Raw genomic sequence first — 26,718 nt, 5'->3', positions numbered from 1 at the left:
TGATAAAGGAGAGCCGGAAGGAAGGAGAACTGAGCAGGAAATCTCAGATTCAGCACAGTTTAGTTCTAAGAAAGCTTCAGCCAGGCTGATGGGGACTCTCAGAGAATAAATCTCACAGTATAGGAGTCCCATATCCCAAGTAATGTGCTGGTCCTCATGCCCCATAGTGTTCGCTCACTATTTGGAGAAAGCACAAACAGCACAGAGGACCGAGAAGGGCAGCAGCTGAGCTACCAGTCCACCTGCTGAGTCTACAAGTCAATGTCAAAGCTAGGACTCTAGAGAGGCCAGGATGCTCAGAGAGCATGCTTATCAGCACACAAGTAAGATTATCTGCTAAGGTGGAAAGATCCCATGACTAGGAGAAGACAACCCACTTCAAGTCCTAGCTTTGACATTGACTTGAAACAGGAAGAGTCAAGGCTGCCATGCACTGTGTTTGAAACAATCTTGTCCCCTAAAAATGACTCTTCTGTGACCCTCAATAGGCTCTGTGAAGCCATAAATTGAATACACATGGTAGATTAGCAGTAAACTATTCTACCAACACCATTTTTCTCTTCCAAATGCTATAAGTTTTCATTCCTACTGGTCAAGATAGAAATATCTCAGAAAAAAAATCAATCAATGACAAAATTTTATTTAGAAAATAGAAGTCTATTATTCTTTCATTTGAATGTTTCCAAACAACCAAGCCCACCCTGGGCAGCCCACACAGTGGCTGTTCTGAGGTACTGAAAAAGTTACCATCATCCAGCAAGAAACTCTTTATAGGGTTAGTCTTTCATTCCATTCTGGGTCAATCAGCATCTGAAATTCTGATATAGAAGCCATCCAAGGAGAGCATGGTTGAGCCATCTTTAACTCATACCCAGATGAAACAATTTCCGAAGAAAGGCTGGTCCTCCCCAGTAACCCCTAAAAAGAAATAATATAGAAGTTACTTGAGGTAAAAGAGATGGGATGACTTCAGCCTTTAGGATGTTAAAAGAGAGACGATGCTCACAGAGCATTCTTTTATCACCACTCAAAGTAAGATTTGTCCACTAAGATCCCACAACTAGGAGAAGACAACATACTTCCAGTCCTGGCTTTGACATTGACTTGTAGCATGAGCCTGGACATGCTGACTCAATTTGGCAAACCTGTATGAAGCCTCCATTACATGCAAACTGCTTTCACTTGCTCATGAATTAAATGATCAGGGTTTCTCAACCTTAGCCATATTGAGATTTTGAACCAGATAATTACTTATTACAGGGGGCTATCCTATGCATTGTAGGATACTTAGCAGTATCCTGGCCTTTGCTCACTACATGCTAGTAACATCCCTCCAGTTGTTGGCAACCAACAATGTCTCCAGATACTGCCACATGTCCCTTGGAAGGCAAAATTATTCTTGGTTTATGACCACTGATATAGATATCCTGACTTACCAATCTTATCTGAGTTTGGAAAAGTCAAAAAATATCATCAATTTTTGGAATATGAATTATTAATTTGTATTACTCTACTATTATTACATGCCTACTGTTACCTGGCTCTTTCATATGTTATCACATTAATCTCCATCTTAGGAGATGGGCAGTTTTGGGCAGATAAGGAACTTAAACACAGAGTTTAAGCAACTTACCCAGGACATAAAACTAGTAAGTGGCAGATGCATCATTCAAATAGAGGCAGGACTCCAAAGTCTGTGCTCCTAATCATTTTTATTTTTCCCCAAACATAATAAAAACAAAAGTAAAGCAGCATGTGAAAATGATTTACTGTTATTATTTATTCACCCAGCAATAAAAAAGACCAAAACATGAAAGTCAGAAGTCATGTTCACTGCCAATAATGAAGAGAAGAGGCAGCATTCCCTGTGGGTGATAAAGCCAACCCCTTTCCTCACCCAGGATATCCCTCTTTTTCTAATGTGGCTGAGGCTCTGAATCCTTCAGGGCTGCCATCACTGATGAGAAATGGCACAGCATGGAGGCAGGTGTGTGTGTGGCGGGGGGGCGCCGTCCATTAACAAATCCCATTTTAGGTGGAAGCTGCAAGGCCTCTTTGAAATCATGACCCTACATAAGGTGGTGCAGTTGCTAAAAGGGGTGCCCTCCACACCAGGACCAGGTGATGCACCTACCTTAGCATGACATTCCAATACAGGAAAGGCATCAGGTCGGCTTTCATGAGATACATGGAAAGTCGCTCCTTGCTCTGATCGAAGGGGAAGGTTTCCAGTGGCTGAGCTTTGTAGTCAAACTCCGCAAGAATCACACGGTTGTAGCCAGTCACCAGTGGACAGGATGTATAGCCATCATACTAAAATTGAAATGAGATTGTAGGACTGAGAAGTAGCATTTTTATGGGATTATATACAAACTATAGAATTTATTATTTCCTCTGAGTAGTTACAATGTTTTTCTTTTCTTTTTTTGTGTGTGTGTATCCTAATTTTTTGTATAATGAAAAATATGTTGTGTCACCACAAAACAGTACTGAAGGCAAAAACTAAAGTACTGTATTGAAGAAACTAATTAAGAAAGTGGCAAAATTGTGGGAAAACACCACTTTCACACAGAACAGAAGGTGATAATTGAGACTGATTATTGCAAGGTATACAAACCTTCTTCTTTGGTATTTGATTCTTCATAATCAGAGAAATTGTTCTATCAAGTATTCCTGATTGGGCAGCTATAAGAGAAAAGGAAAAGTCAGAAAAAAATATAAGCTTCTAGATTTTCCATGAAAACTAATTTGCAAATGACTTTAATGTAAACAAGTTAAGAAGATTCTATTTCCCATCACCCTAGAGTGGAACAAGACCCTCCTTAGATCTTGAAGTTCTATTACTAGAGGCAGAGGTGTGTATGTGGGGATGGGAGAGGGTCCTTCAGTTCATCAGAGGTCCACAGGGAAGTCTCTATTGTTTAGAAATTAAAGCACTAACTATCTTCAACAGGATTATAAAGATGGTCTTACTCCAACCCTGTTCCCTCTCTTCCTGGGGGCTGATGGCTGTCAGCTTGGTCTGCGTGCCCTGTGCCCCATAGCCATCCAGGATACCCCTGTGTCCCTGCTCACAGACAGCCTAGATTGGCAGCCCCAGACATATCTGACTCAGTAAAACACTGGGACTTCCACTCTGCAGGGTGAGGCTGGACCAGATGGATATAGATGTAGATCTATATGCATCCATCTACACATTGACCTCTCTCTCTTAGCATACCTACAGATGTGTGTTTTTGTTTTGCAATGACAAGAGCAGAACAGCTGCCTTTTTTATTATGAGAATGTTTGAACACTGCCATTCTTATTTCATCTAACCCATTGTAAATGCTGTGTGTGTGCACACACACAGACATGTGCACGCACACATGTAATATTTATATAGCAGGCAGCATACCAACTCACCATAAATATTTCTGTGTATCTCTGATAGGTATGAGGTTTTAACTCAAGAACAATAGCATTTTTATACCCAAAAATATTAGAGATAATTACTTAATATCATCTAATCCCACTGTGTGTTCAATTCTGAATAATTAAGACTACCAAAAGAAATGAGCAGTACCCAGAGATAAAACATTAGGTTTACTTTCAAGGAAACATACATTGCTTTTATATCACAAAGCTCTCATTAAAGTAACATTAATCAGGAAATTAGGGATCAGAAATTTTTTTCTGTAAAGAAAATATTTACATCTTGTGGGTCAAGACACAAGAAGCAAAGATTTTAGATAACAAAAAAGAAAAGCAACTTTCCACAAAAATCTTGTTGATGAAATTCAAAATATAATAAATTTTTATAATACAGGTCTACTAATTCTCACTAATAGAATAATGAATTTTTTTTTAGAATAAGTAAAACGTTATTGCTATATATCATTGAACTGATCATTAATTGTTCTGTCATCGAAACTGTTCTTAGCCAACTATACAAAAATAGGCAGCAGGCTCTACTTGGCCTGAAAAGTTTAGTTTGATGATGCTCAAATTAAAAAATCAATGAGGATTTTCTTTTTTCTCTAGAATAAAGAGGTTCAAAAAAAAAAGAGAGAGAAAGAAAGAAAGAGAAGGAAACAACTCCACTTAAAACTATTAAATTGCCCACTATTCATTGCCCACTATTCAATATTCAATATTAGCAATATTTCTAAATATAATGTTTCCCTTTTGGAAAACTTTGTCTTTCAGGCCATAAGGAGTCTAGAATCTATACTGAGAAGATCTGAGGAGGCCCCTGCTGCAGGGCAACATGGCCATTTGGTGTCACAGCAGAGAGGTTAGGCCCATGGCCCCAGTAAGCAGCCATACTCCATGCCCAGGCTCAATGTGCAAGTGCACAGGCAAATATGAGTTGTGCTCTTCCCTGTATTACAACCTCCTTCTGTTATGCCAAAGCCCTCAGTTAATCTTTGTTAAGTGCCACATCCTAGTCTTGGCTGTGCTGTGCTATAGGTAATTAAAGGAGACTCCTAGGGCAGAGAGAAGCAGAGAAAGGCGGGAAGCCCCAAGAAAGCCACATTCAACACAGCAAGACAAGGTCTTACTCACAATAGCATAATGGTCTGGAGAGTCTGGGAAGGAATGACTGCAGAAGAAGTGTGAACCTTGCCTCGGGACACTCAGAGGCCTGGCAGAGGGGAACCTAATGAGAAATGCCAACCTCCTTGGAGAAAGCTGGAATAGATATTCACAGATGTGAAATGACAAAGAGCAGCATTCACTGCAATACTGTTAGATATGAAATGGGTTGAAAAGAACCCAAATACAAACCAAGAGTGGATTTGTACAATAGATCTGGAAAAACCATATAATAGAATATAGATTCTAAGAAAGCAGATATAAAAACAACAGGGATGATCTCTTCATGGCTGGAGGAATATAGAAGCTGAGCCAATGGAAGACAGGCCTGAGAGCAAGGCTTTGCCCATTACAAAACAAACTGTAATTTTTGTTCAACCATATTTAATACCATCTACCTGAAATATTGAATTAAATGCATGTTTGTTGGTTGGTGGGTTAGTTGGTTGGTTGGTTGGTTGGTTGGTTTGAAATAAGCCAAATTTTGCATAATCTGGGCCTCTAGTCACAGTATTTCTACCAAATGCGGTAGGCTTGCATTAAGTGAATGTAATTTAAAGTATTGCCCCTCAAACTACATATAAATTATAAAGAAAAAAGGTGGTTTGGCCACAGGAAGTGGGAGGTGTATATCCTTTAATTAACCCAATGATAAGATCAAGCTTCACCAAAAACAAGACAAAATTAGCATAATGGCTCCTGCAGGGCCAGAGGAGATACAAAGATTCCCACCAAAACACTTAACCTGAATCTAGCCATAAGAAAACAACTAGACAATGCTGGAGATGTAAGTCAGCAGTAAGAGAACTTGCCAAGCAGGGCCAAGGCCCCATGTTCAATCAAAAAAAAAAAAAAAAAAAAATAGACCAACTAGACAATTTCTAAATTGTGGGATATTCTACAAGATAACCAGTCTAGATGTGTAGACCCCTCAGAACTGCTCATGTCATTAAAGCAAAAATACAAATTTCAGAAGGCCTGTTCCAGATGAAAGGAGATGGGAGAGTCGTGACAACCAGTGCAGCGTGTGGTCCTTGACAGGACTTAAAGGGGATGGGAGAGCTACAAAGGACATTTTTAGGAAAATTGGAAAAATTCAAACTGGATTATACATATGACATGATTTCATTAAGTAATGTTAAATTTCTTGGACATGATAATAGTCTTGTATAGATATGGAGGAAAATGTCCTTTCTCCTAGGAGATTCAGAATGAAGTACTTAAAGTAAAATATTACCATATCTAAACTGCGCTTTCAAATGACTCAGCAAAAAAGTTTCAATCGTGACAAAGCAAATGTCAAAAGCATTAATAATTGGTTAATACCTAAATGGCATGTGAGTATTCACTGTACTTGCCTTCAAATTCTTCATTGGTTTGAGATTTCTGAAATTAAAAATTTCAGATTTCTGAAATTAAAAATCTCAAACCATCAAATTACCTCTAATGATGAAAAAGACATTCAGAGGCTTTCTTAGAAAGTCTATCTTAACCCATTACATCCCAAGTTTTCAACTCTGTGGATATCTCAATGCAAATGACACAGGTGTATTAAAATAGATTGGAAATCATAACCTAGAGCTTATCTATAATTATATTAATTAATATTATAATATTAGAATTATATTATTATTGTGTGACTATACACACATATTATATAATTAAGTTTTTTATAGGTGGGACAAAATGGGGTTAATGTTGAAGAAGGGAAAGTAGTACAGTATGTTCCACAAGTGTGGAATTCACACAAATGCAACCATACGTATCAGCAGGGAGGTCCATGTTTTATAACATCCAGAGGAGACAGTTCCTGTCTGTAAAGGACACAATCTAAAAGGCAATTCTCCCCATCACTGCTAGAGCAGAACATGGAGGTGAAGAATTTAGTTTTCCAGGCTGAGGCCTTAATCGTGTACCAATCAGGGCATGCTCCACTGTGTTTGTCTTAACAGAACAATTTTCTGGTCTGCAAGCTTTCATTGACTTGCATGTGTTTTCTAGGGAAACAAATGCTTCTCCATTTTTATGGTGTTTCAGGTAAGAGAATAATAGCCAGCCTGTCTGGTGTCAGGGACCCAGAAGGCCAGGGATTTGAGTATGGCAACATAAGAAGTACCAGAATTCTAGAGAGCTAGAAAGTTTAGGGTTCTTTCCCTAAAAACAACTCCTCTGACCTAGAAAAGGCAGATAAAGCAGGGTACTATGGTGCACACCTCTAACCCCACAACTCTGGAGGCTGAAGCAAGAGGATCACACGTTCAAAGCTAGCCTCCACAACTTAGTGAGATCCTGTCTCAACATAAAATAAAAAGGGCTGGGGATGAAGCTCAGTGGTAGAGTGTCCCTGGGTTTAATCCTTAATCCTTTCTTTTTTTGAGGACAAAAAGAAAATTTTTCAAAAGAGAAAAAAGGAAGAAAAAGCAGACAAGATCACACTTTGGGGGGACAAAGCATTCAAAAGTTTACTTCTTCATACCACACTAGGTTCATTGACAACTTGTTTCGGCCTCAGAGAGGTCAAGGTCATTTTTAGGCCACAAAATGGACTTCCATTATTAATATAACACTGTTTGTGCCAAACTTTTGTTTGTGTTACAATGGAGACCTGGAGAGATGTCAGTTTGAGAGGAGATACAGAGCTGGGTATCCTACCTACGGCTGCAGCGGTCTTTGACGTAGGAAGGTTGGTGCAGTCCCCGATCCCAAACACATTCATGTATTTCTTGTGCTGCAGAGTTTCTTTATCTACATCCACCCAGCCAGCAGCATCAGCCACGGGACTTGTCTTGAGGACATCTGGTGGGCTCATCGGCGGTGTCACGTGCAGCATTTCATACTATGCAAAAGGAGAACATCCAAATTTGCATCTTTTCAATCACTCTAGAGCCCCACAAGCTTTCCCCCCACACACCCTCTTTACTCCTTACCTTCCAGTTCTAAGACTTTATGATATAAAACAGAGGTTTATATGTTTAAAACCATAGAAAACCTAGATCCGTTCATAAGCTCTCTGTTGAGGATCCAAGACTATTAGGCTATTGAGTACATTTAATTTTTTATGTGTTTGTTCTCCATCCTGGTTGAACATTATAATCATTAGGGAATTTTTGAACTCCCCGGCCTCGGTCTGCACTCCAGACCAATTAATGAAAATCTCTGCTGGAAACCCAGGAGTCAGCACATTTTAAAAGCTTCCCAGGTGATTCCCTTGCAGCCAGCATTGAAAACCACTGATTACAAGACTTTTGGAGGATTTTTAAAAATTCAGATTAAGAGTAGAAATGAAAGAATAGCTGACCTAAAATCCTACAATCAAAGGAGACACATATCTTCCTTCTTTACAAATTTCCTAGAAGAACAATAACAATTCATTTATCCAAGTCCCTACCTGCAAACTCAACTATCCAGAGAATAGTTGAACCAAAGTAAAAGAGACCAAATTACACAGTAAAGTTCCTTCACCCAAGTGTATATGCTTTGGGCACCTCACTCACAGTCCATTCATTTTTTTTTTTTTTTGAGAGAGAGAGAGAGAGAGAGAGAATTTCAATACTTATCTTTCAGTTTTCGGCAGATACAACATCTTTGTTTGTATGTGGTGCTAAGGATCGAACCCCAGCCGCACGCATGCCAGGCAGGCGTGCTACCGCTTGAGCCACATCCCCAGCCCCCATTCACTTTTTATTTCCATTCTTTACTCCTTTTATTTGTCAATCCACATGTTCATCTGCCTGTACACTCAAACATTTTTCTAATACCTATTCATTGCCAGATGCTAGTGTGGGTAATGAGGATATATAATTAAAAGACCCATCACCCCTGCCTTCTTGAGTACAGAACCTAGCTGGAGAAACAGACCAGAAACTCAATCAATGCAATTGCATTGCAAGGGAATAGGTAAAGGGAGTATTATGGGAACTCAGACAAAGAGATACTGATCCCAGTTTGGGCATCTTTGAGCTGAGCTTTGATGGATGAATGGGAGTTGTATTTATTCAACATTTGTCAATCAGCTACTATATATCAGGTAACTTATTCCAGTATTACAGATATAATCCTTTTTTCCCATATTTTATTCACTTTTACTTTATATAAAATTTTTAACAAGTTTGGTTCTTTCATATTCCAGTCTATAACATTTAAGAGCTGATGAGAGCAGAATCAATCTTTAAAAGTTGCAATTTTCTGAGAGCCACAAAAACTGCAAAAATGATACAGATGGGGGCTGGGGTTGAGACTCAGAGGTAGAGAACTTGCCTAGCATGAGTGAGGCACTGGGTTTGATCCTCAGCACCACATAAAAATAAAATAAAAAGATATTATATCCACCTGTAACTAAAAAATAAATATTTTTTAAAAAATGACACAGGGACTGGGGCTGGGGCTCAGCGGTAGAACGCTCTCCTAGCATATGAGAGGCACTGGGCTCAATCCTCAGTACCACATAAAAATAAATAAAAAAATAAAGGTATAAAAAAACCCCACAACAATCTTAAAAAAAAACGATAGAGATGGAAATAAAAACACAGACCCTTTTGTAAAATGATAACTAGCCCTTCTCATTCCAGTTGGCCCTCTGAACATCACTATATGAGGGCCCTTCAAAATGATGACTCTGAACTGATAGAACCAGATGACCAGGGACATCCTGTGACAAAAGTGCTGAAAAACAAGTGATCCAGGAACTGGCAGGAAGGCTCCCACTGACCAAATCTGGGCACCAAAATAATTAAGGCCATAAATGAATTATAAACTATTGGGGAGTAATAAAAATTCATGAGTCCATACCAGTAATTAAGAGAAGAAAGGCTCTTAATGACAGAATGCCAAGAACCTACTGGTAGAGGAGATGGAATTATGAAGTTAGAAAGCAATAATTTTCTAACCACCACAGTAAAGACTAGACTAGGCAAGTGGTTGCTATGTTTACAGGGAGACTTTAATGAGTACAGTGTTTATATGGTCTTACGGTATCCCCCTACAGACTTTCATATTAGCAGGGTAGAAAATGAATAGTAACTATTCAATGGAAAAACTGGATTATAACTTGATGATCAAAATACACATCATCCATAAAAGGATAATGAACATTGTGTGCATACAAATGAGGTTACCTAGAAGGACACAACCTTGGTTATAAAATGGTCCAGTATAGAAAGAATCACCCAAAACTAATCACAAGAAACTGTAGTCAAACCCAAAATGTGGAAGATTGTATTTTTTCAACAAGTGGTAGAGGGGGACTATATTATTCCAAAATGTCAGTGTTTTAGAAGACAAAGAAATGTTCCAGTTTAAAAGGGGCTAAAGAGACATCACAATTAAATGCAATGCTTAACTATATATTAGGTCCCTGAGGTCCTGTACTGGAGAGGAAAAGTACAGTCAATGCTATTGGGTCAGTTGACAAAAAAAAAATGCATATAAATAGTAGATTAAAATGATGTATCTGTACAAGGTGTGGTGGTACACACCTGTGATCCCAGTGACTTGGAAGACTGAGGCAGGAGGATTATAAATTATAAATTCTAGGCCAGCCTTGGCAACTTAGTTAAACCCTGTCTTGAAATTAGAAAAAAAAAAAAAAAAAAAACAGACTGCCCACAGGTTTGATCCCTAGTATCAAAAAAAAAAAAAAGTATCTGTGCCAAATTTACCAAGTTGAGAACTTCTATGTTTATGCAATAAAATTCTCCTAACTTAGGAAATGTATACTAAAGTATTTAGGGGTAAGGGGGACATAATAATATTTGATATATGTCTCTAACTTATCTTTGGTAAAATTGATAAAGGTGTATAGATAGACAAAGAGTGCTCAAATGATATAACTAAAGCAAATGGCATAAAACACCATAAATGAATCCAGGTAAAACTTATACAATTTTCTTTATGTTCTTTTTATTTTTGCAGCTTCTCTAAATTTGAAAGTTTTCCAAATAAAAGTTTTTTGAAGTTATGACCCTGAGTCATCAGTAGCATTTTTAATGATATTCGGTGTACTTCATTTAAGAAAGGGAAGATATGGGCAATCAATTTTAGAAAGACTTTGAGCTAAAATGCTTAAAATTTGAAATTTTCATGTTCAGAAGACTGATCTTTGATTCACCTCAAAATTCCTTTTTATGGAACCCTTCATTCTTTAAATGCTGAATGAATAATATGTGACTGTGTAATGCTTCCTCACTGCTAACAGCTCTTGCCAGAATGGTGTAAACTAATATTCTCCTCCAGGTTCCCTTACATCTTGTTCTTAATCCTTGTAATGCCTCTATAAAGTACTATCAACACTTCACAGAAGAAACTGAGACACATAAAGGCCAAGCCCTTACAAGAAAACTAGATCTTTCCAGAAAAGGTAGGAGTTCTGCCAGATTCTTCAAGAAGGACTTTGAAATGCTGACTTTTATGCACAAGTGAAAGACATTAACAGGCAGTCTCTTCCACAGGTGAAAGACACCCCTGTTACTCTTGAAGTACTCCCAGCATTGCTTCCTGCTCACAAGAAGGGCTTTTTCTCACAGGCCACAAGTTGAGACTACCATTGTAGCCTGCATTTCAGGAAACCCTCCCTCAGCTCTTTAGGTGATAACTAAAGTGGTGTGGACTCCTATAAACCCAGAGACTCTGGAAGCTGAGGCAAGAGGATCATGAGTTCAAAGCCAGCCTCAGGGGGCTGGGGTTGTGGCTCCGCGGTAGAGCGCTGGCCTCACACCTGTGAGGCCTGGGATTCGATCCTCAGCACCACATAAACATAAATAAATAAAGATGTTGTGTTCAACTCCAACTAAAAAATAAATACTTAAAAAAAAAAAGAAAAGAAAAACAACAAAGCCAGCCTCAGCAAAAGTGAGGCACTAAGCAACTCAGTAAGACCCTGCCTCCAAATAAAATACAAAATAGGACTGAAGATGTGGCTCAGTGGTGAGTGCCTGAGTTTACTCCCTAGTACCAATCAGTCAATCAATCAATCAATCAATCAAGTGGTGAAATATTTTTGGCTGCTTCCAGTGATGTGGTACCAGGAAAAGTAGAGTCAAAGGAATGGGATAAAAGTTCACTTGCCACTAGTAGATAAACCCTCTGCCTCCCACTGACACAGCCTCTTCCAATTTGTTCTTCCCAACCCATTTTGTTCCACCCCCCCCCCAATGCCCTCAGATGCTCATTTTAACCACTCTTCCTTGGCATGTGATGACGGTAGATAGGGACCCAGAGTCTACATCCACGCTCAGGTCAGCAGACAAGACCTCAGGCAGTCACCTTGACCTTGACACTCACTGAAAACACTTGGGTCTCTCCAGGTTTATCCAGGTTCTCAAAAACAGCCTCTTGTTTATCAGCTCGGACTTCAATGAGGTTTTGCTTGTAGTTCACAGTGAGGTTCCTCTCCTGGATGATCTCCTGCAGGGCATCTGCATACTTCTTAACCCCAAAAATTGTTCCAAGAGCAGTGTTAAAAATTATATTGGCCTTGGATCGCTTTCCAGTCTAAAAAAAATGAAAGAAGACAAACAACCAATACCAGAGCATACGTTAGCCATCTGTTTTTTTTTTTTTAAACCCAGATAAGAATTAAAACCCTCAGAAGAAAATTTGTCAGCTTTTTTTGCATCTTTACATCTCTGTAACCTGGTAGGGTAAGGTGTGGGTTGATTCAATGCCTCCTTTTTATTTTCTGCCCAAGACACAACAACTAAGTACACATCCTTGAGTTGGAGGTTTGTTCCACCAAAGAATAGAGGCAAAGGTCAAGTCCAGGTAAAGAAAGATTAGAGCTGAACTGCTTATACATATACTCACCATTCCATCACTCAATAAATATTTACTGAAGTCCTTGAACTGGCCAGGTATTGTTCTGGGTGCTGTAGGAATAACACTGAATAAAAGAGTTCCTACGGCCTTGGTGTTCTGAAGAGGACAGTATTCTCTCATATTCTAAGATCTTATGGCACCTGAGAGAGAACCTTCCTCCCAGGACTTCCAAGACATAGGAGAAAAGAGTTTTGAAAAGGGAACTCCCAGGATGGAAGAAACAGCTGGTTTCCTGCCCTTTCATTTATTCCACTCTTTTTAGGATTCGCTTACCTGGATCTCACCATATGAAGAAGATAGGTGGGTAAGAACCTCAAAAGGTTGTGTCAACCCCTTATGACCCAGAATAAACTTTCTTAGAGTCAGAAATGATAATTGGAGCTATCTCTTCATTCCCTACCCTACAGGGTTGTTACAGTTTACAGAACTCAGGTGAGTCCTGACCAGTGCCAAGTTCCAAATGCACATTCATCAAATCTTCAGTCCCAGCTTCCATACCCCTTCTCCCCATGGGTATCTTTATAGAACCACAGCCTTCTTTGAGTCCTGTCAGTGTCTTTAGTCAAACCACACTTTGATGACCCGAGTGTCCATCTCAGACATGGGCACAGTGGGTGAGAAGAGCTGTCCTCACAATCTCATGCCAGGCATAACTTGAGCTGCAAACATCCACCCTTACACAAAGGGTGTTGGGAAAAAGCTGAGAAAGCCACCCCCACCCAAAATCTCTTTCCACAAAAGTTCAAAGTTTCATATGAACATTTTTTCCTTTAAAATTGGCATTTTACCTTTATATTTGCAAAAATGCATATCAAGAGCAAGAAAATATTCAAAACCTTAAATCTGATTGGAAGCAGTTGAGGATGGCATTATATAGAAAAGTGAATGATTTGCAATTAATTGTCTAATTACAGATATGGAGGTATTTAAACAATCTCTAATATAGTTCCTCAGTGGATTTTTATACACATACTAAAAAGTATGTCATAAAGACTAATAATATGTGATACAACTGAATTGATGGGTACAGTATAATGGTAATCATATTCTTTAAAAGCCTATTGTAAAAAAACTTTGAAAGGACATGTCAAATTGATGACAGGAGCTTTATTAGAGCAAATGGAATATGAGTGACTGTTCCCTTTTTTCTTGTAAACTTCCAATTATATAATTCTGTACGTATGTAATAAAAATTTGGAAATAAAAAAGATTCTATGATAGGGACAAACATGGATTTCTGGTGATCACTGTATTGTCACTGTCTACTCCTCCCCTCTGTGCTGGAGAGGAAGCATACCTTTCTGAAGTAGGCTTCTGATAAATACATGATCTTCTGGGGGGCTCCAGCACACTTCACTGGAGTATTTGGGAAGGTAAAGATGGCATTGCCCTCCTTGAAGTCCTGCAGAGCTTTCCATGTCTTCTCTACGGTCTTAACTGAATAATTGGACCCTATTTTTGGATGAGCAAAACCTTCAGGTAGGCCTTTAATCTGCAACCAAGCACATAGAAAAACTGTTTTTAAACAAAAGTACAAATACCTTTAGAGCCTTGTTCTCTGCTATTTCTACAAATTTTCAAATATTCTAGTACTATTATTAACCCCCAGTATTCACACACATAGAACAGCCAGGTGAGTGAGGGTTCTCAGATCAGAATCTTGGTACCTGAAGCCACCTGTCCAATTGCAGAATGGGTCCAGCCTGCAGGAGCCCTCTACCTCCCTAGCCTGGGACTATGATTTGAATGTAGCTCTTTCCACCTTCAGAGTGAGGGCAGGATGGCAGCCATACTTCCTTTAAAGAGAAGCAGTTTCCTAACTGGGAAGAAGGAGGATAGGCGGGACCAAGAGCCATTTATTTATATTGCTGATAATACCAAACTTAAATTACCTTCCCTTAAGTTGTACCAGATCAAACTCTTGGTAAAGGTAAAGGCAATAAAGTCAGGTAACTGACTTTTAAAGCATGGACTTTAGAATCCTACAGACCTGATCTGAGTCCTAGGTTTCCAATTAATAGTATTATTCTCCTGAATAAATTATCTAATATTTCTAAGCCAATGGGCCTCAAAGATCAGCAGCACCAGCACCACCTGAGAATTTACATGCAGATTATCAGGCCCTACCCTAAACCTACTAAAATCAGAAACTCTGATAGCAGGCCCCCAAATCAACCTCTAGGTGATTCTGAGGCACACTGAGGTTTGAAAAGCTTATATTTAACATCTATAAAATGGAGATTTTTAAAAAAAACCTGCTGCATAGGGTTGTTGGCAGAAGTAAATGAGACTATCCATTTGCAGAGGGCTTAGGAAAATAACATGCACACAGTCAATGCCCCATAAATGGTTTATTACTGCCAATAGGATTGACTGGATGCATACTCTAAATGTTAGAGGGTTCATAGACTGTAGTGAACATTGAGTTAGGGAGACTTAAGCACCTGTTCTCAACAAGGGCAGGTTCAACCTCAACCATCAAGAAACAGTCATCAAAATGGGCTGGTCGCTCCACACACCCTCGGATCTCAAGGAAACCGTGTCATTCATCAGTGTCCTTAATTCTTTACTTTTCTTCATTCAATGTTAAGAACAGCTATTCCTTTGTTACTTATCATTCCTATTACAGTTCATATGATAATAATATTAGCAGTATCAATAATAGTAAGCATTATCATGATTATAAAATCATCTCATGTTTTAATGTTTACAGAGTTTCTCATCTATGCTGGCACAGATATTAACCACACATTATACCTCTGAGGGAGATAGGGAATAGCCCGTAGAACATATGAGAAAACTGAAGCAGAGTAAGGCTAAGAGACAAACCCAGAATCTTACCTAACTAGACACCTAGCCCTCTGATCACCCTCCCAGGGGTCTTCCCACAGGACTTCCACACCTCCCAAATCCAAGCAAAACTACTCTCCAAGAGATAATTAGACAGCTAACCTCTTATCACCTTCATTATTTTTCTCTAGTCTGAAGAAGCTGTTATTAAGGGGAAACATGTCATAAAGTGGTAACCAAGTTCCTTTCAGGAAGGTTTATGACCCCTCATCCATCAGAGTTGCTTCCTGGAGACTTTGAAGCAGAGAGATGCCAAGCAGGGAGGAGAAGGAAGGAGTGAGAGTCAGCAAAGAGATGAGTCAGAACTGCCCTTTGGCTGAACAGTAACAGGCTGTGCTCTGGGAAGCTGAGGACTGTCCTGTCACACAGCGAAGATCAGTGCAGATACCCTATGAAGCTGGCATGAGAAAGAGGCAGAGACAGATGGGCAGAGAGAGGCTGCCTAGGCCCAAGAGAACCCAGACCAAAGATTCCACCCTGCCCAGGGGCCCACCCCATTTCTGCCCTAGAGTTCCATAGACATCTCAATATTTTTATCAAATAACTCCCCCTTCTTTTCTGGTTTACGCTAACCTGAGTAGTTATTTAGTACCATCCAAGAGTGCCAAGCAGCAAGCTAGCCATGGCTAAGTTACTTGCATTCTCTTACCCCCAGTTTCCTCATCTTTTGATCATAATGATAAGAACATCTCCCTCATGAGAAGTTGTAAAGAGTCAGTGTCACACTTCCAGCATGGTTCCTGGCACACTGTAGAGATTCCACAATAATAGCTGCTTCAAAATGCTAAGAATTCTCAGCACCAGTCTCTCAGTCCTCCTCACAAGGCACTGGGGGCCGCTGGGGAACCAGTACTATAGAGATGTGCAGCCTTTGCTAAGTCAACACTGTGGGGCTGTGGGGGAGGTATGGACCTCCCAAAAATAGTTACAATGACATCTTTCTCCATACAGTCTATTCCACAACTTTTCTGATATTATATTAGACATGACCCATGACACCGTGACTCAAAATCGTCCTGCAACATTCTCACCATTGGCTTCTCCAATGAGAAGCCAATGAAACACTTTTAAGTGTAGCCAATGCTACACTTATCTTTGCATGAAACACCCGAGGACATTTTCGCCACCCTCATCCCCCACATGGAATGATTTGGGTTTTTTACTTCAGAGACCTTTCTTAGGCCACCTCAGATGAGACTCTTGCAACATCACATTCCTACAGCTTGTGACCCATGCTTTATGTGTTTCAACTATTTACCCACAGTCCCCAACAATTTCAGGAAATCATAGCAATTACTGATTTATACCATAATGTTTTAGAAAAATAAACTTGAATCTGGTTGTTAGAATCTAGTTCCCAAGCTCACTGAAAAAAAGAGCTAAGGACCTTCTAGGGTAGTGTTTTTACTATGTTTTGGTTTCATATTAAAAAATCCAGCCTCTGCACAACAAAACCCAGATGTCCTTCCAGCAGCTGATGTTCTGCCCTTAAAGTCTGCTTAAGAATTCATAATCTAAATCTTACTTCGAAAGTAAAATGTAATCTTTAATACAGCAAACTCATCCCACAAGTGTGGACATGGCTGCTATTTGGCAAGAATTACTATTAGGGCACTCACATGCTGAACTCTGATTAAAGCTTAAAGCTAAAGCACGTTGTTATCATTGATAGAATCTTAGAGAAGACTTTTTACACCATAAAAGGACCACTGGGAAATAAAACCAGGAGAGGCTTCATTAGATCTTCTTTCTTGTTAAAAATAAATACAAAGCAACCCAATGCAGTGTTTGATCTTGGCATAAGTAGGCCACTGTAACACGGGAACAATTTCAAACAGTACCTTCTCATAGTCCAGCTGGATTCCGAGAGCAATAATAAGATATTTGTAGAAGATCTGCAACACAAAAAGATGTTATTTTAGACCAGGCCTCAAAAAGCAGCAGCCCAACAAATGACTCTGGCCCCAGATGTGTGTGGTCAGTACTATGTTTCCATTTGTCACTATGAATGTCTTGGGGCAGAGGGTAGTGGGTAGGAATGGCAGGGAGGGATGCTCACTCTGACTGGCCATCCTGCCCCTTATCTATGGCCTCTCACCTGACTGCTTTACAAATACTATGTAACCTGCCTGACCTCTGAAAGCCCACCTAGGTTTTACACAATTGAAAAATAATAAATGCTACACTTATTTGTGCAATGCTTGTATATATGCTTTTTTATATTTAGGGGTGAGAGAATGACTTCCTAATCAACTTTATTTAAATCTAAAGACATGAATTGGACCAATATCATAATTGGTAAACTGCTATTTTGAGAACCATTGAAAAGGATGTGATACAGTGTATTTGTTTTTACTTAATGATCTACATATGAAAAAGTCCCCTCTTCAGATGGAGATGTTGTGATTATTCATTAGGAAGATAATAATATACATAAACATTATGATGAAAATGCAGGTTTTTAGGATAAGAAAAAAAAAGGTTGCCCAAAAAGTATGTAAATAGGGTGAAAAGTATAAGAACACCAAAACACTACAGTTGGAGAATGATTAAACTGGACTCAGGAGCCCAGCAAGGAGAAATGGGTTATGATGGCCATGATCTCATACCAAGTGGAGAAGCAAAGTTGGAAGGTTGAGGGAATGCCTGGATAAAGAAAGAAGACACCAAGGTTCAAGAATGCTCAGGTTCATCTGGAAAACCAAAGGGGAAAAGTGGCTGAAAATGTCCTGCCCTGGAATCCAGGAGACTCAGCTCTGAGGTCACCAAGCTTTCCTATGATTTAGTCACCCTTGCCACCAGACCCCAGACCCTCCTGGGGTTCCCTTAGTGCGGTATGCCAGATGTTATAGTACTCACTTTGAAACACAGAAGTTCTCCCCTTCCCACTACATGGAACACTTGTAGAAGATGAAAGTTTACTTCCTATTCCATGTCTTGCTAGAATCTAGCAGGGTCACTAAATTAAAGTGAGGAACTCAGTAATGTTTATTAGATAGATGAATGGATGATTTAAGTTGCTTGTACAAATTATAATTTATCAAAGTAGACAGGTGATATAATTATCTTCATTCATATGCTCTTCCTATCCATAGACAACTGGTGCCTTGAACTCCTTTTTTTTTTTTTTTTTTTTTTTTTAAAGAGAGAGAGGGGACAGAGAGAGAGAGAGAGAGAGAGAGAGAGAGAGAAATTTGATATTTATTTTTCAGGTTTTGGCGGACACAACATCTTTGTTTGTATGTGGTGCTGAGGATCGAACCTGGGCCGCACGCATGCCAGGCAAGCGCGCTACCGCTTGAGCCACATCCCCAGCCCGCCTTGAACTCCTTAATTCTAAAGAGACCCATTGAATGGTTGCCTGAACTGTGTGATGTCATCAGGGCATGTGAGGTGAGAGGTGGCCTGGGATCTGGGGTTGATGACCTAAAGATGAAATATAGGAACACTGTCAACTGTGCACACTTTCATAAATTTATTAGAGTGTAACAGTGATTATTTCCAAGGACTATGAACAGACAACCTTAAGATTATGGGGGAGCGGGCAGATGTGGAATCATTAGGGAGAATAAGCCCTGGACAGTAAGAGAACAAAAAATAAAATAAAATAAAAGCTTTAAGTCTTTTGAATGAGTTCAAGTTTCTGGGTCAGATGACCTAAACCCTAAGGATTGCAAAATCTGGCAGTCAAGACTTTGGAGCAATTACAGAGAACAGTTTGGACCTCACTAGAAGGCTGAATATGGATAACTATACTCTCCTCATTCAGGACTGGGGGAGGACAATCCTGACACTGAGAATTTAGTAAATTAGACTGCTAATCCCTTGAAGAATTCCAAGTTCATCTACTAAATAGATGCCACATGGTAATTTAGAAAAAGAAGAGCACCGACAAGTGCTCAGAGATGATCCACCTGCTTTCAGTCAGCATTCAAGACTGTGCTGCATACAGTGCACACGCAGGAAATATTTCCTTTTCCTTCTTTTCTTGTATTCTTTTTAAAAATAATAAAAGTCCTTGAGCATCCCCCCTGTGCTTGATACTGTTCTAAGTGCTTTCCATGTTTCCATTCAAAGAATATTCATATTTTCAAAGCTGATAATAGGCCAGTAAGGTAGATATTACTATTTCCATTTTATAAATAAACAGAAACACTATTTACTCACAAGTATTTACTGAGCACCTTCCATGTGCCAAATAGCATGCTAGGTCCTGAGTGTACAATGACTAATACATCAGACACAGTATCTGCCCTCCAGGGAAAGAGAAGTCTAGTGGGAAAGAGAAAGTTATCAGATAATTACTAAATCACAGAATGCTGTGATAGCACAATAAGAGGAACCTTGACCCAGGTATGATATGTCAAGGAAGGCTTGCCCAAAGGGGTCATTTCTAAGATAAAGCTGAGTAGGTGTCAGCTAGGGGTAGAGGAGGAAAAGACATTTGAGGAAATGAGAGGCCAGTGCAGCAGGAACAATGTAGAGAATAAAACCAGGTAAAGTCCAGAGAAGGAACAAGTCTACTACTGCGCTTATAGGAACTGTTCCAAATAAATTACTGTGTGGGGGAAGAGTCAGAAACACAGAGTCTGGTTTCCATGGTTCCTTCAATTCAGTCTTTCACCTAGTGGATAAGATAAGAAAAGTGCAAACTAAGAATGGAATGACTGGTAAATTGAATAATACTTGCTAAAGAATGCTGATTAATTTATGCAATCTAAAATAAGTTCTCTAGGGATATATTATAAAATTAAAACTTCAAATGAAGCCATCTGTGGATAACAGCTAGGAAAATTTGCTAATTGGATGACATATTCATAAATCCAAAAGATCCCAACCGGTTGGGAAGATGAACTCAAACAAGAAGATGATATCTTACACGAGATGCTATATGATGACTTCTGAGAGCGTCTATCTATGAAATACTTTTGCTTAATAAAATCCTGAAAGAAAAGTTTCACCACATTGCACCACCTTCTTCCCCAACCTTAAACCAAGACCCTACAACTTTCCTAAGTGTCTGAACCTTGGGAGTAATGAGTAGGGCACAGCCATGAGAATGCTGACAAGTGCTCTCAATCTTAAGAGATAAGACAAGTTCATGGTCCTAAGAGGAATGTGAGCCCAACCACAGAGGTTGTTGAGGGGTCTATGAGGCAGGTTCTGCTGGACCAAGGGCGACATGTGTTACACAAGAGGAGCCCCCTGTGAACAGGAGACTGGCAAGGTAAACCAGTGACTGAGCTCAATCTTGTGAACTAAAAAGAATTCAGTCTGGCCTCCTGGTGACAGGAAAATAAAGAAGTTCTCAACCATTGACAGGGGAAAATATTTTTATACATTTAAACTTTGTATACATTTAAAATTTTAACTAAAAAAAATACATGCACATATATATTTACTTATTGTATATATATATACCTGCCTGTTTTTAAGTAAAATTAATGACAAGTGCACTCTTCTAGGGTATGAGAGGCCTGACTTGACAGTGGGTCACATGAAAAAGACCCAGAGATGTGAACCAGCCTCAAGCTCAGCATGAATCAGCACTGTGGTGACTGTCACTGAAAGGGCAAAGGCAGCTTAGGCAGCATCTGATTGTGGGAGAGAACAATCCCACTCCATTCTGGGCTGTTCTGTGGAGTTTCCTTCTCATCTAGACTCCTGGTTCACAGGGCCATTAACAAGCCAGATGATGTCCCAAGGAGGATAAAGAGGGGAATGAGGGGACCAGAAACCATGAAAGGTAAGGAAGAGTCAAGGGACATGAGGACAGGAGAGAAGTCTACCTGCAGAAAAAAAACTCACACAGAATATAAGAGCCATCTTAACAGAGTTGAAGGGTTTCTGCACAGAAAAGAAAGAAGCTTTTTCTTACACACTAGTGGGCAGACCAAGGAGTAAGAAAGGGATTATAAAGGTAGTAAAATATTAAGAACAATAATACCATGGAGGCCCAAGAAAAAATAAGGAAAAGATTAAAGGAAGGTAGATTCCGATCTGGCAAGAGCAGAACTTCCTAAAATCTGCCTGCCTAAAGGCACCAAGAGGTTCTTTTGTTTTAAATTCAACCCCCACTCCCATGGGCTCCAATCTAATAACTCAACTCCATTTTTTTTTCAATAATGCTCAACACATTCTAACATAGTATATAATTTGCTTATTTTGTCTATTATTCATTATATTTATTTATTATGTCCTCCCTACACTAGGATAAAAAATCCAGGAATGTCAGGATTTTTTGTCTTTTTGGCCACTCATGTATTCCTAATGCCCAAAACTGTGCCTAGTTTCTTGTAGGTGTGTTTAATAAATATTTGTAGAGTGATGAATGGAAACGAGAGAGCCTTGGATCATAAATGCCATAAGGTAGCTACTCCTAATCTAGGTTCAAGGAAAGGCTCCAGAGAATTTCTGAACTTGTTGAAATTAAATGCAAACTATGGTACACATGTGTTTTTCTAGCAAGGGTTTTCATAAGGCACTCAGAAAGATTTATGCATGGCCCAAGAAAAGCTTAAGAAGGTGTATAGCAAATGAATCCTTGCTAAGAAGGGGGAGTTGGATTCAAAACCTTTCAGATTCTCACCAGCTCTTAGATTCTACAACTCCAAAAGTGCCAGACCCCAATTTGAAGGGAGAAGGTACAGATATGAAGGTTGACAACATCCTAGGAGCCCAAGGACCCCAGGAGACTGGAAGAGAGCATCCTGGGCTCAGCAGCGAATGACAGACATGAAGTTGTAGATGGATTCGACGCCTGTAATCTCACTACCCTCTTCAGCAGCAGTTGCTGAAAAGTTTTGACTCCTGAGTGGTGGGCAAAGGAAGAGATTTCTAAATGGGGCTGAGTGATTGTGAGTCTCCAGCTCTGGCAGCAGGCAGGACTCCCCTGGCAACACGTTCATGGAATGACTATTTCCCTACATCCCTTTCCTCTGGGAGGCCAGGTGTCAAGTAAAAAAGACAACTGCTTCCAAAGGAAAGAGATGCCTGTCCTTTTAACATGTAGCAATAGCATTTGTCCAATAAGCACTCAGATGCAAGATGCTATACTAATCAATAGGGTACACAGCAGATGTTCAACAAATACTTGTCTTGGTAGTTTATTTATTAATTTAATACCAGTAAGTCCCTCCATCTGTTTTCCATTTGTCATGCATCTTACCATCTTGTGCAGTGTTTAACACCCATACATACCTGCATACACGCACACATATGCCATTCTTTCACCAGAAAACTGTCCAGTTTGAGAATGATTGTGCACCAATACAAGACACCAGGTTAACAAAATAATCCAAAGGTCCCAGAAGGTTACCTCCTTGCCATTGTCGGTGTGGACACAGTTCTTGTCTGGGTTCAGCTCAACAACTCTAGCTTTGATCCACTCTACACCAGATGGAATCACACTTGCTGTAGGACGACCAGAGAAGGACAACTGTTTGGCACCAGCACCCACCAGTGTCCAAATTGGCTGGTAGAAATGTCTCTGAGAAACAAAGCATTCGGAGAATTATTTCAATTTGAGCCTGACCTAAAAGGTCTTAGTTAAAAGTGTTTGAACTAGACTTTCTTAATTACTCCCTCCTGATTGTTAGAGCACTGTATTTTTTTAAAAAGTAAATTTCATAGTCCAGAAAGTTCTGCCCTGTTTCTATATTCTATTATGTTAAACTCTGAAGGATAGCCACCCAACCCAAAAATTAATCCAAGATCATAAAAAAAGGCATAAGCTATCTTTAATGACCACTGTATTATTCATTGCCAAAGTATGACTTGGTGTTTATATATATAATACATGTATATATATGTATGTGTATGTATATATACGCATATATATGAACACACATTATGAATATATTTATGTGCACAAATGTAAAGAAAAATTAAGCCTTTACATCCTTCCTGAGAAGTATATAGAGACAATGCTGTCTGGGCCACTTCTGGGGAGCCTTGAAACTTCACTAACTTCAAACTGTGTTACCCAAGCCCATGGAGCACTGCAGACACTTCACATTAGCCACTCAAAGTCAATAGGTACCAAATCCTATCCCACAGTGCACTGCCTGCCCAAATTTTCACCATTTTCTGGAGTCCTTTTGTTTCAGATGGTCCAGTCTTGCTATAAGTTAGTTGTGAAAGTTCTAGATTCAGGGGCAAAGGGCAGATTGATTCAGTGGCTTCTGAGGATGCATTCGTAGGGTGGATAAGGGGACAAAGAGTTCTTAGTATTCTAAAGTACTTCAGACTGGCTGGCCAGAGCAGCCAAAACCCACAGGGAGGTGAAGAGGACACAGAATGATTTGCAATCTCCCTATCGCCAGCAATGAGTGTGATGAAGGAGGAGGAGGACAGAGGTCTCCAACTGTGAGAATGCATCAATTTCAAGTCCATCATGAATAGAAAAAAACAACAAAAATACAAGCTCAGATTTTTTTAGACCACAAACATCAGCTCTAGCAATCACTCAATCAGACACAGAAGGGAAGGTGCTAAAAGCCAAACCCCCGGCAGCTTCGTCAAGAGGCTCCTGCACTGTACTTCCTTGAGAGACAGGACAGACATGATTCTGGCTTCTGAGTGTGTCCAGTCCCCAGAAGAGCCAGTCTAATTACAAAGACAAGCCAGTGGGAGACCATCCATGGATTAGCCACAATAGAGCATGAGCCGGAGAACAGCCACCTGATACAGTTTCCAGGCTACTGTCACTTGGAGTGGTGTCCCTAACTGAAGTCACTTTAAAAGTGAAAGTGGCAGAGAGTACTCCAAAGTATTCTCTCCCATTATGGGTCTGGATAGCCTTATTTCTGGTTAGGGAGACATCTTAAGAAGTATGTCTTTCCATCCTACCCTCCCTGTCAAACCGGGTCATGGACTCATGTTGTTTTTTTTCTCCCAAGAACAGAGAGATTCCAGCTGGTGCACACTCAGTTCCTTGGGAAATGTTGTGCAAACAGCCAAAATTTTTGAATATTTTTCCGAAGTTTTTGTACAATCTTAAAATGTTTTTCATGGAACATTGCCTCACTTGATCTTCCTTCATAATATCGACTTCCTTCTCTCCCTTATAATCTGTTTATAATCCACTTACACTTAAATTTCTCAAACCCATTGACAGCCCCTCAAATCACTATCTCTCTTCCAGACTGCAACAGAGATAGAAAAGTACAATGGCAATTGATTTTCCTCTGAACAGTGAGTTGGAGTAGGAGGGTATCATGGGTTGAATTGTGTCTCCCAAAAAGATACGTTCAAGTCCTAAACCCAGTTCCAGTGAACATGACCTTATTTGGAAATAGAATTTTCACAGATGTAATCACATTAAGGTGAAGTCATACTTGAATAGACTACACCCTGAATCAATAACTGACTCCCTTATAAGACCTTATAAGACCTGTGAAGACACAGGGACACAGAGACACAGAGAACATCATGTGAAGGTAAGGAAGAGGACGGAGTGGTGCATCTTCAAGCCACAGAGTGGTAAGAACTATCACCAACCACCAGAAGCTGGGAGGGAAGCATGGGATGAATTCCCCTGCCTGGGTCCCTCACCCAGCCTTCAGAGGGAGTGTGACCCTGTCAATAATTTGGTCTGAGACTTCTGCGAGCTGTGAGATAATACATATCTGCTGTGTGAGCCAACTGGTTTGTACTCATTTGTTATGGCAACCCTAAGGAACACAAAAAGCCAAGAGATCTGTCCTCATTCTCTCCCTCCCTCCACTTTCCCCTAATCCTTTCAGATAGTATTTCTCCTCCTGGTTATAAAAAAGCAGCCTAACGTGAAGACATGCAAACCTGTACCTGACAGTCGCACCCGCATCCCTAACACACACACACACACACACACACACACACACACACACACACACTGGTGTACTCAAAAGGGGAGACTTACCTCGCTGGGCTCCACGATGGCTACATTCTCTGCACCCACTTTCCTCTTCATGCGGGCGGCCATGGTGATCCCACCACTGCCCCCACCTAGTACCAGCACCTCATAGTGGTTCTTGGATGCACAGCTGGCTCCTGTATGCAGCTGGAGGGAGCCAGTCTGCTGAGTGCCTAGCCTGAGGAAGCAGGCAAAGAGCCGGGCACGGGGGCTGGATACCACAGTGACCAGTGGGGCCATCATCAGGCTGGATCAGGCTAGAAGAAAAGAGATGAATTGGTGATGGCCAAAGAAGGACCACTCTGGAATAGAGCAAGGGGAGGCTGATGTCTGGCCAGCCCTCACTGATACCCACCATCTCCTCTCAAGACCACTTTCCCTGCTGACTGGGGTTCTGAAGCCTCCAAGCTCACATGGCTGAAAACAGACAATTGACTAAGCTTTCCTATCTCCCCTTCCTCCTACTTTCAGACCAACTAGGGCTGTGGTTGCACATGGTAGGACCTGCCCTCTAAGAGCTTCCTAAGAACTTGTCTCTACCCATCCTTGTCCATCTGTAAAAACTAGAGTTTACCTCATTGTGTCCATGTGCCTCCCATTTTCTTCTCACACACTCTTTCTTTGACTTTTCAATCCATTAAAACAAATGTGAAAGTCCACAAATAGAGAACTGTAGTACTCCTTGCCTTAAAAGATAACTGTGACCTTGCTGAAGTAGAAATAGTCCATCAATTAACCCACCTTCTGCCACTCAGAGGTCTGAGCATGCTAATCAGAGCCTCCTCGGCCCCATGCAGAGACCTCCTGGCTCTGCTTGCCCAGGGACATGCAATTTAATCAAATCACTGGCTACAGATGCACAAGCAAAAGTCCTCCACGCCTTTAGCAATTTCAACCAGATGATAAAAAAAAAAAAGCCATAAAAGGAGCCCTGCCTGGTATCATAAAGTTATATTTTATGTAAAGAGTCTGCACATGCTGCTGACCAGTCTTTTATTATATCCAATTCAGTAAACAATTTCTCCTTAATAGTTCCTCTGAGAGACCCATTTTACCTTTAGGCAAACATATTTCTATTCTGAAGTAAATGCTTTGGCGAAGAGGAAATTGAGGCTTCTCAGAGATTGGCCTTCACTTCACCCTATCCACAGCACTGGCCTACATCTAGGATACCACAGACTGGCATAATTTGTATAACCCAAGACATCACCCTCTCTGGGTGCCCAAATGTCAACATTATGTTCAGTCATTTGAGTTCAACACTACTTCATGAACCCTTTATTAAAATGCAAATACCCCACTGAGGAACAATGATTCTGGCTGCTAAGGTCACTAACTTCTTAATGGCCATGACTTAATTCCATCATATCCTCTCTGATGGGAGAAGAGGAAAGCTGTATAAGAGGATTAGAGGAAGCAAAAAAAGGGCTAGGGAGGAAGAAAGAGGAGGGGTAAGGAGGAGGAGTCAAAGGTGCTAATTTAAATTAGAATTAAGAATTAAATTAGAATTAAATCAGAGTTGGGGCACCCCTGATGCCAACTATTCCTCAATATTTCAGATCCAAGAAGTGACCCAGAGCTGG

The 26,718-nt window shown here is 40.2% G+C and overlaps 1 protein-coding gene across 4 annotated transcripts in view; it reads right to left on the bottom strand.

The window, feature by feature from the left end:
• Positions 1-643: 643 nt before the first annotated feature.
• Positions 644-26,718, bottom strand: part of Sqor (sulfide quinone oxidoreductase) — a 45,425-nt gene continuing 19,350 nt past the window's right edge. For all 4 annotated transcript variants that reach the window (XM_026390422.2, XM_077799453.1, XM_026390413.2 and 1 more), the window contains 9 exons: positions 25,142-25,392; positions 22,559-22,729; positions 17,082-17,135; positions 13,688-13,882; positions 11,857-12,066; positions 7,231-7,414; positions 2,618-2,685; positions 2,135-2,313; positions 644-918 (listed from right to left, as the gene is read on the bottom strand). In XM_026390422.2, the coding sequence (XP_026246207.1) occupies positions 861-918; positions 2,135-2,313; positions 2,618-2,685; positions 7,231-7,414; positions 11,857-12,066; positions 13,688-13,882; positions 17,082-17,135; positions 22,559-22,729; positions 25,142-25,378 (1,356 nt within the window). In that variant the 5' untranslated portion in view covers positions 25,379-25,392 and the 3' untranslated portion in view covers positions 644-860. The remainder of the gene's footprint in view (positions 919-2,134; positions 2,314-2,617; positions 2,686-7,230; positions 7,415-11,856; positions 12,067-13,687; positions 13,883-17,081; positions 17,136-22,558; positions 22,730-25,141; positions 25,393-26,718) is intronic.

Source organism: Urocitellus parryii, chromosome 6 (genome assembly GCF_045843805.1).
Source record: "Urocitellus parryii isolate mUroPar1 chromosome 6, mUroPar1.hap1, whole genome shotgun sequence".
Taxonomy (NCBI): domain Eukaryota; kingdom Metazoa; phylum Chordata; class Mammalia; order Rodentia; family Sciuridae; genus Urocitellus; species Urocitellus parryii.
This window is presented reverse-complemented; position numbering and strand designations above follow the sequence as displayed.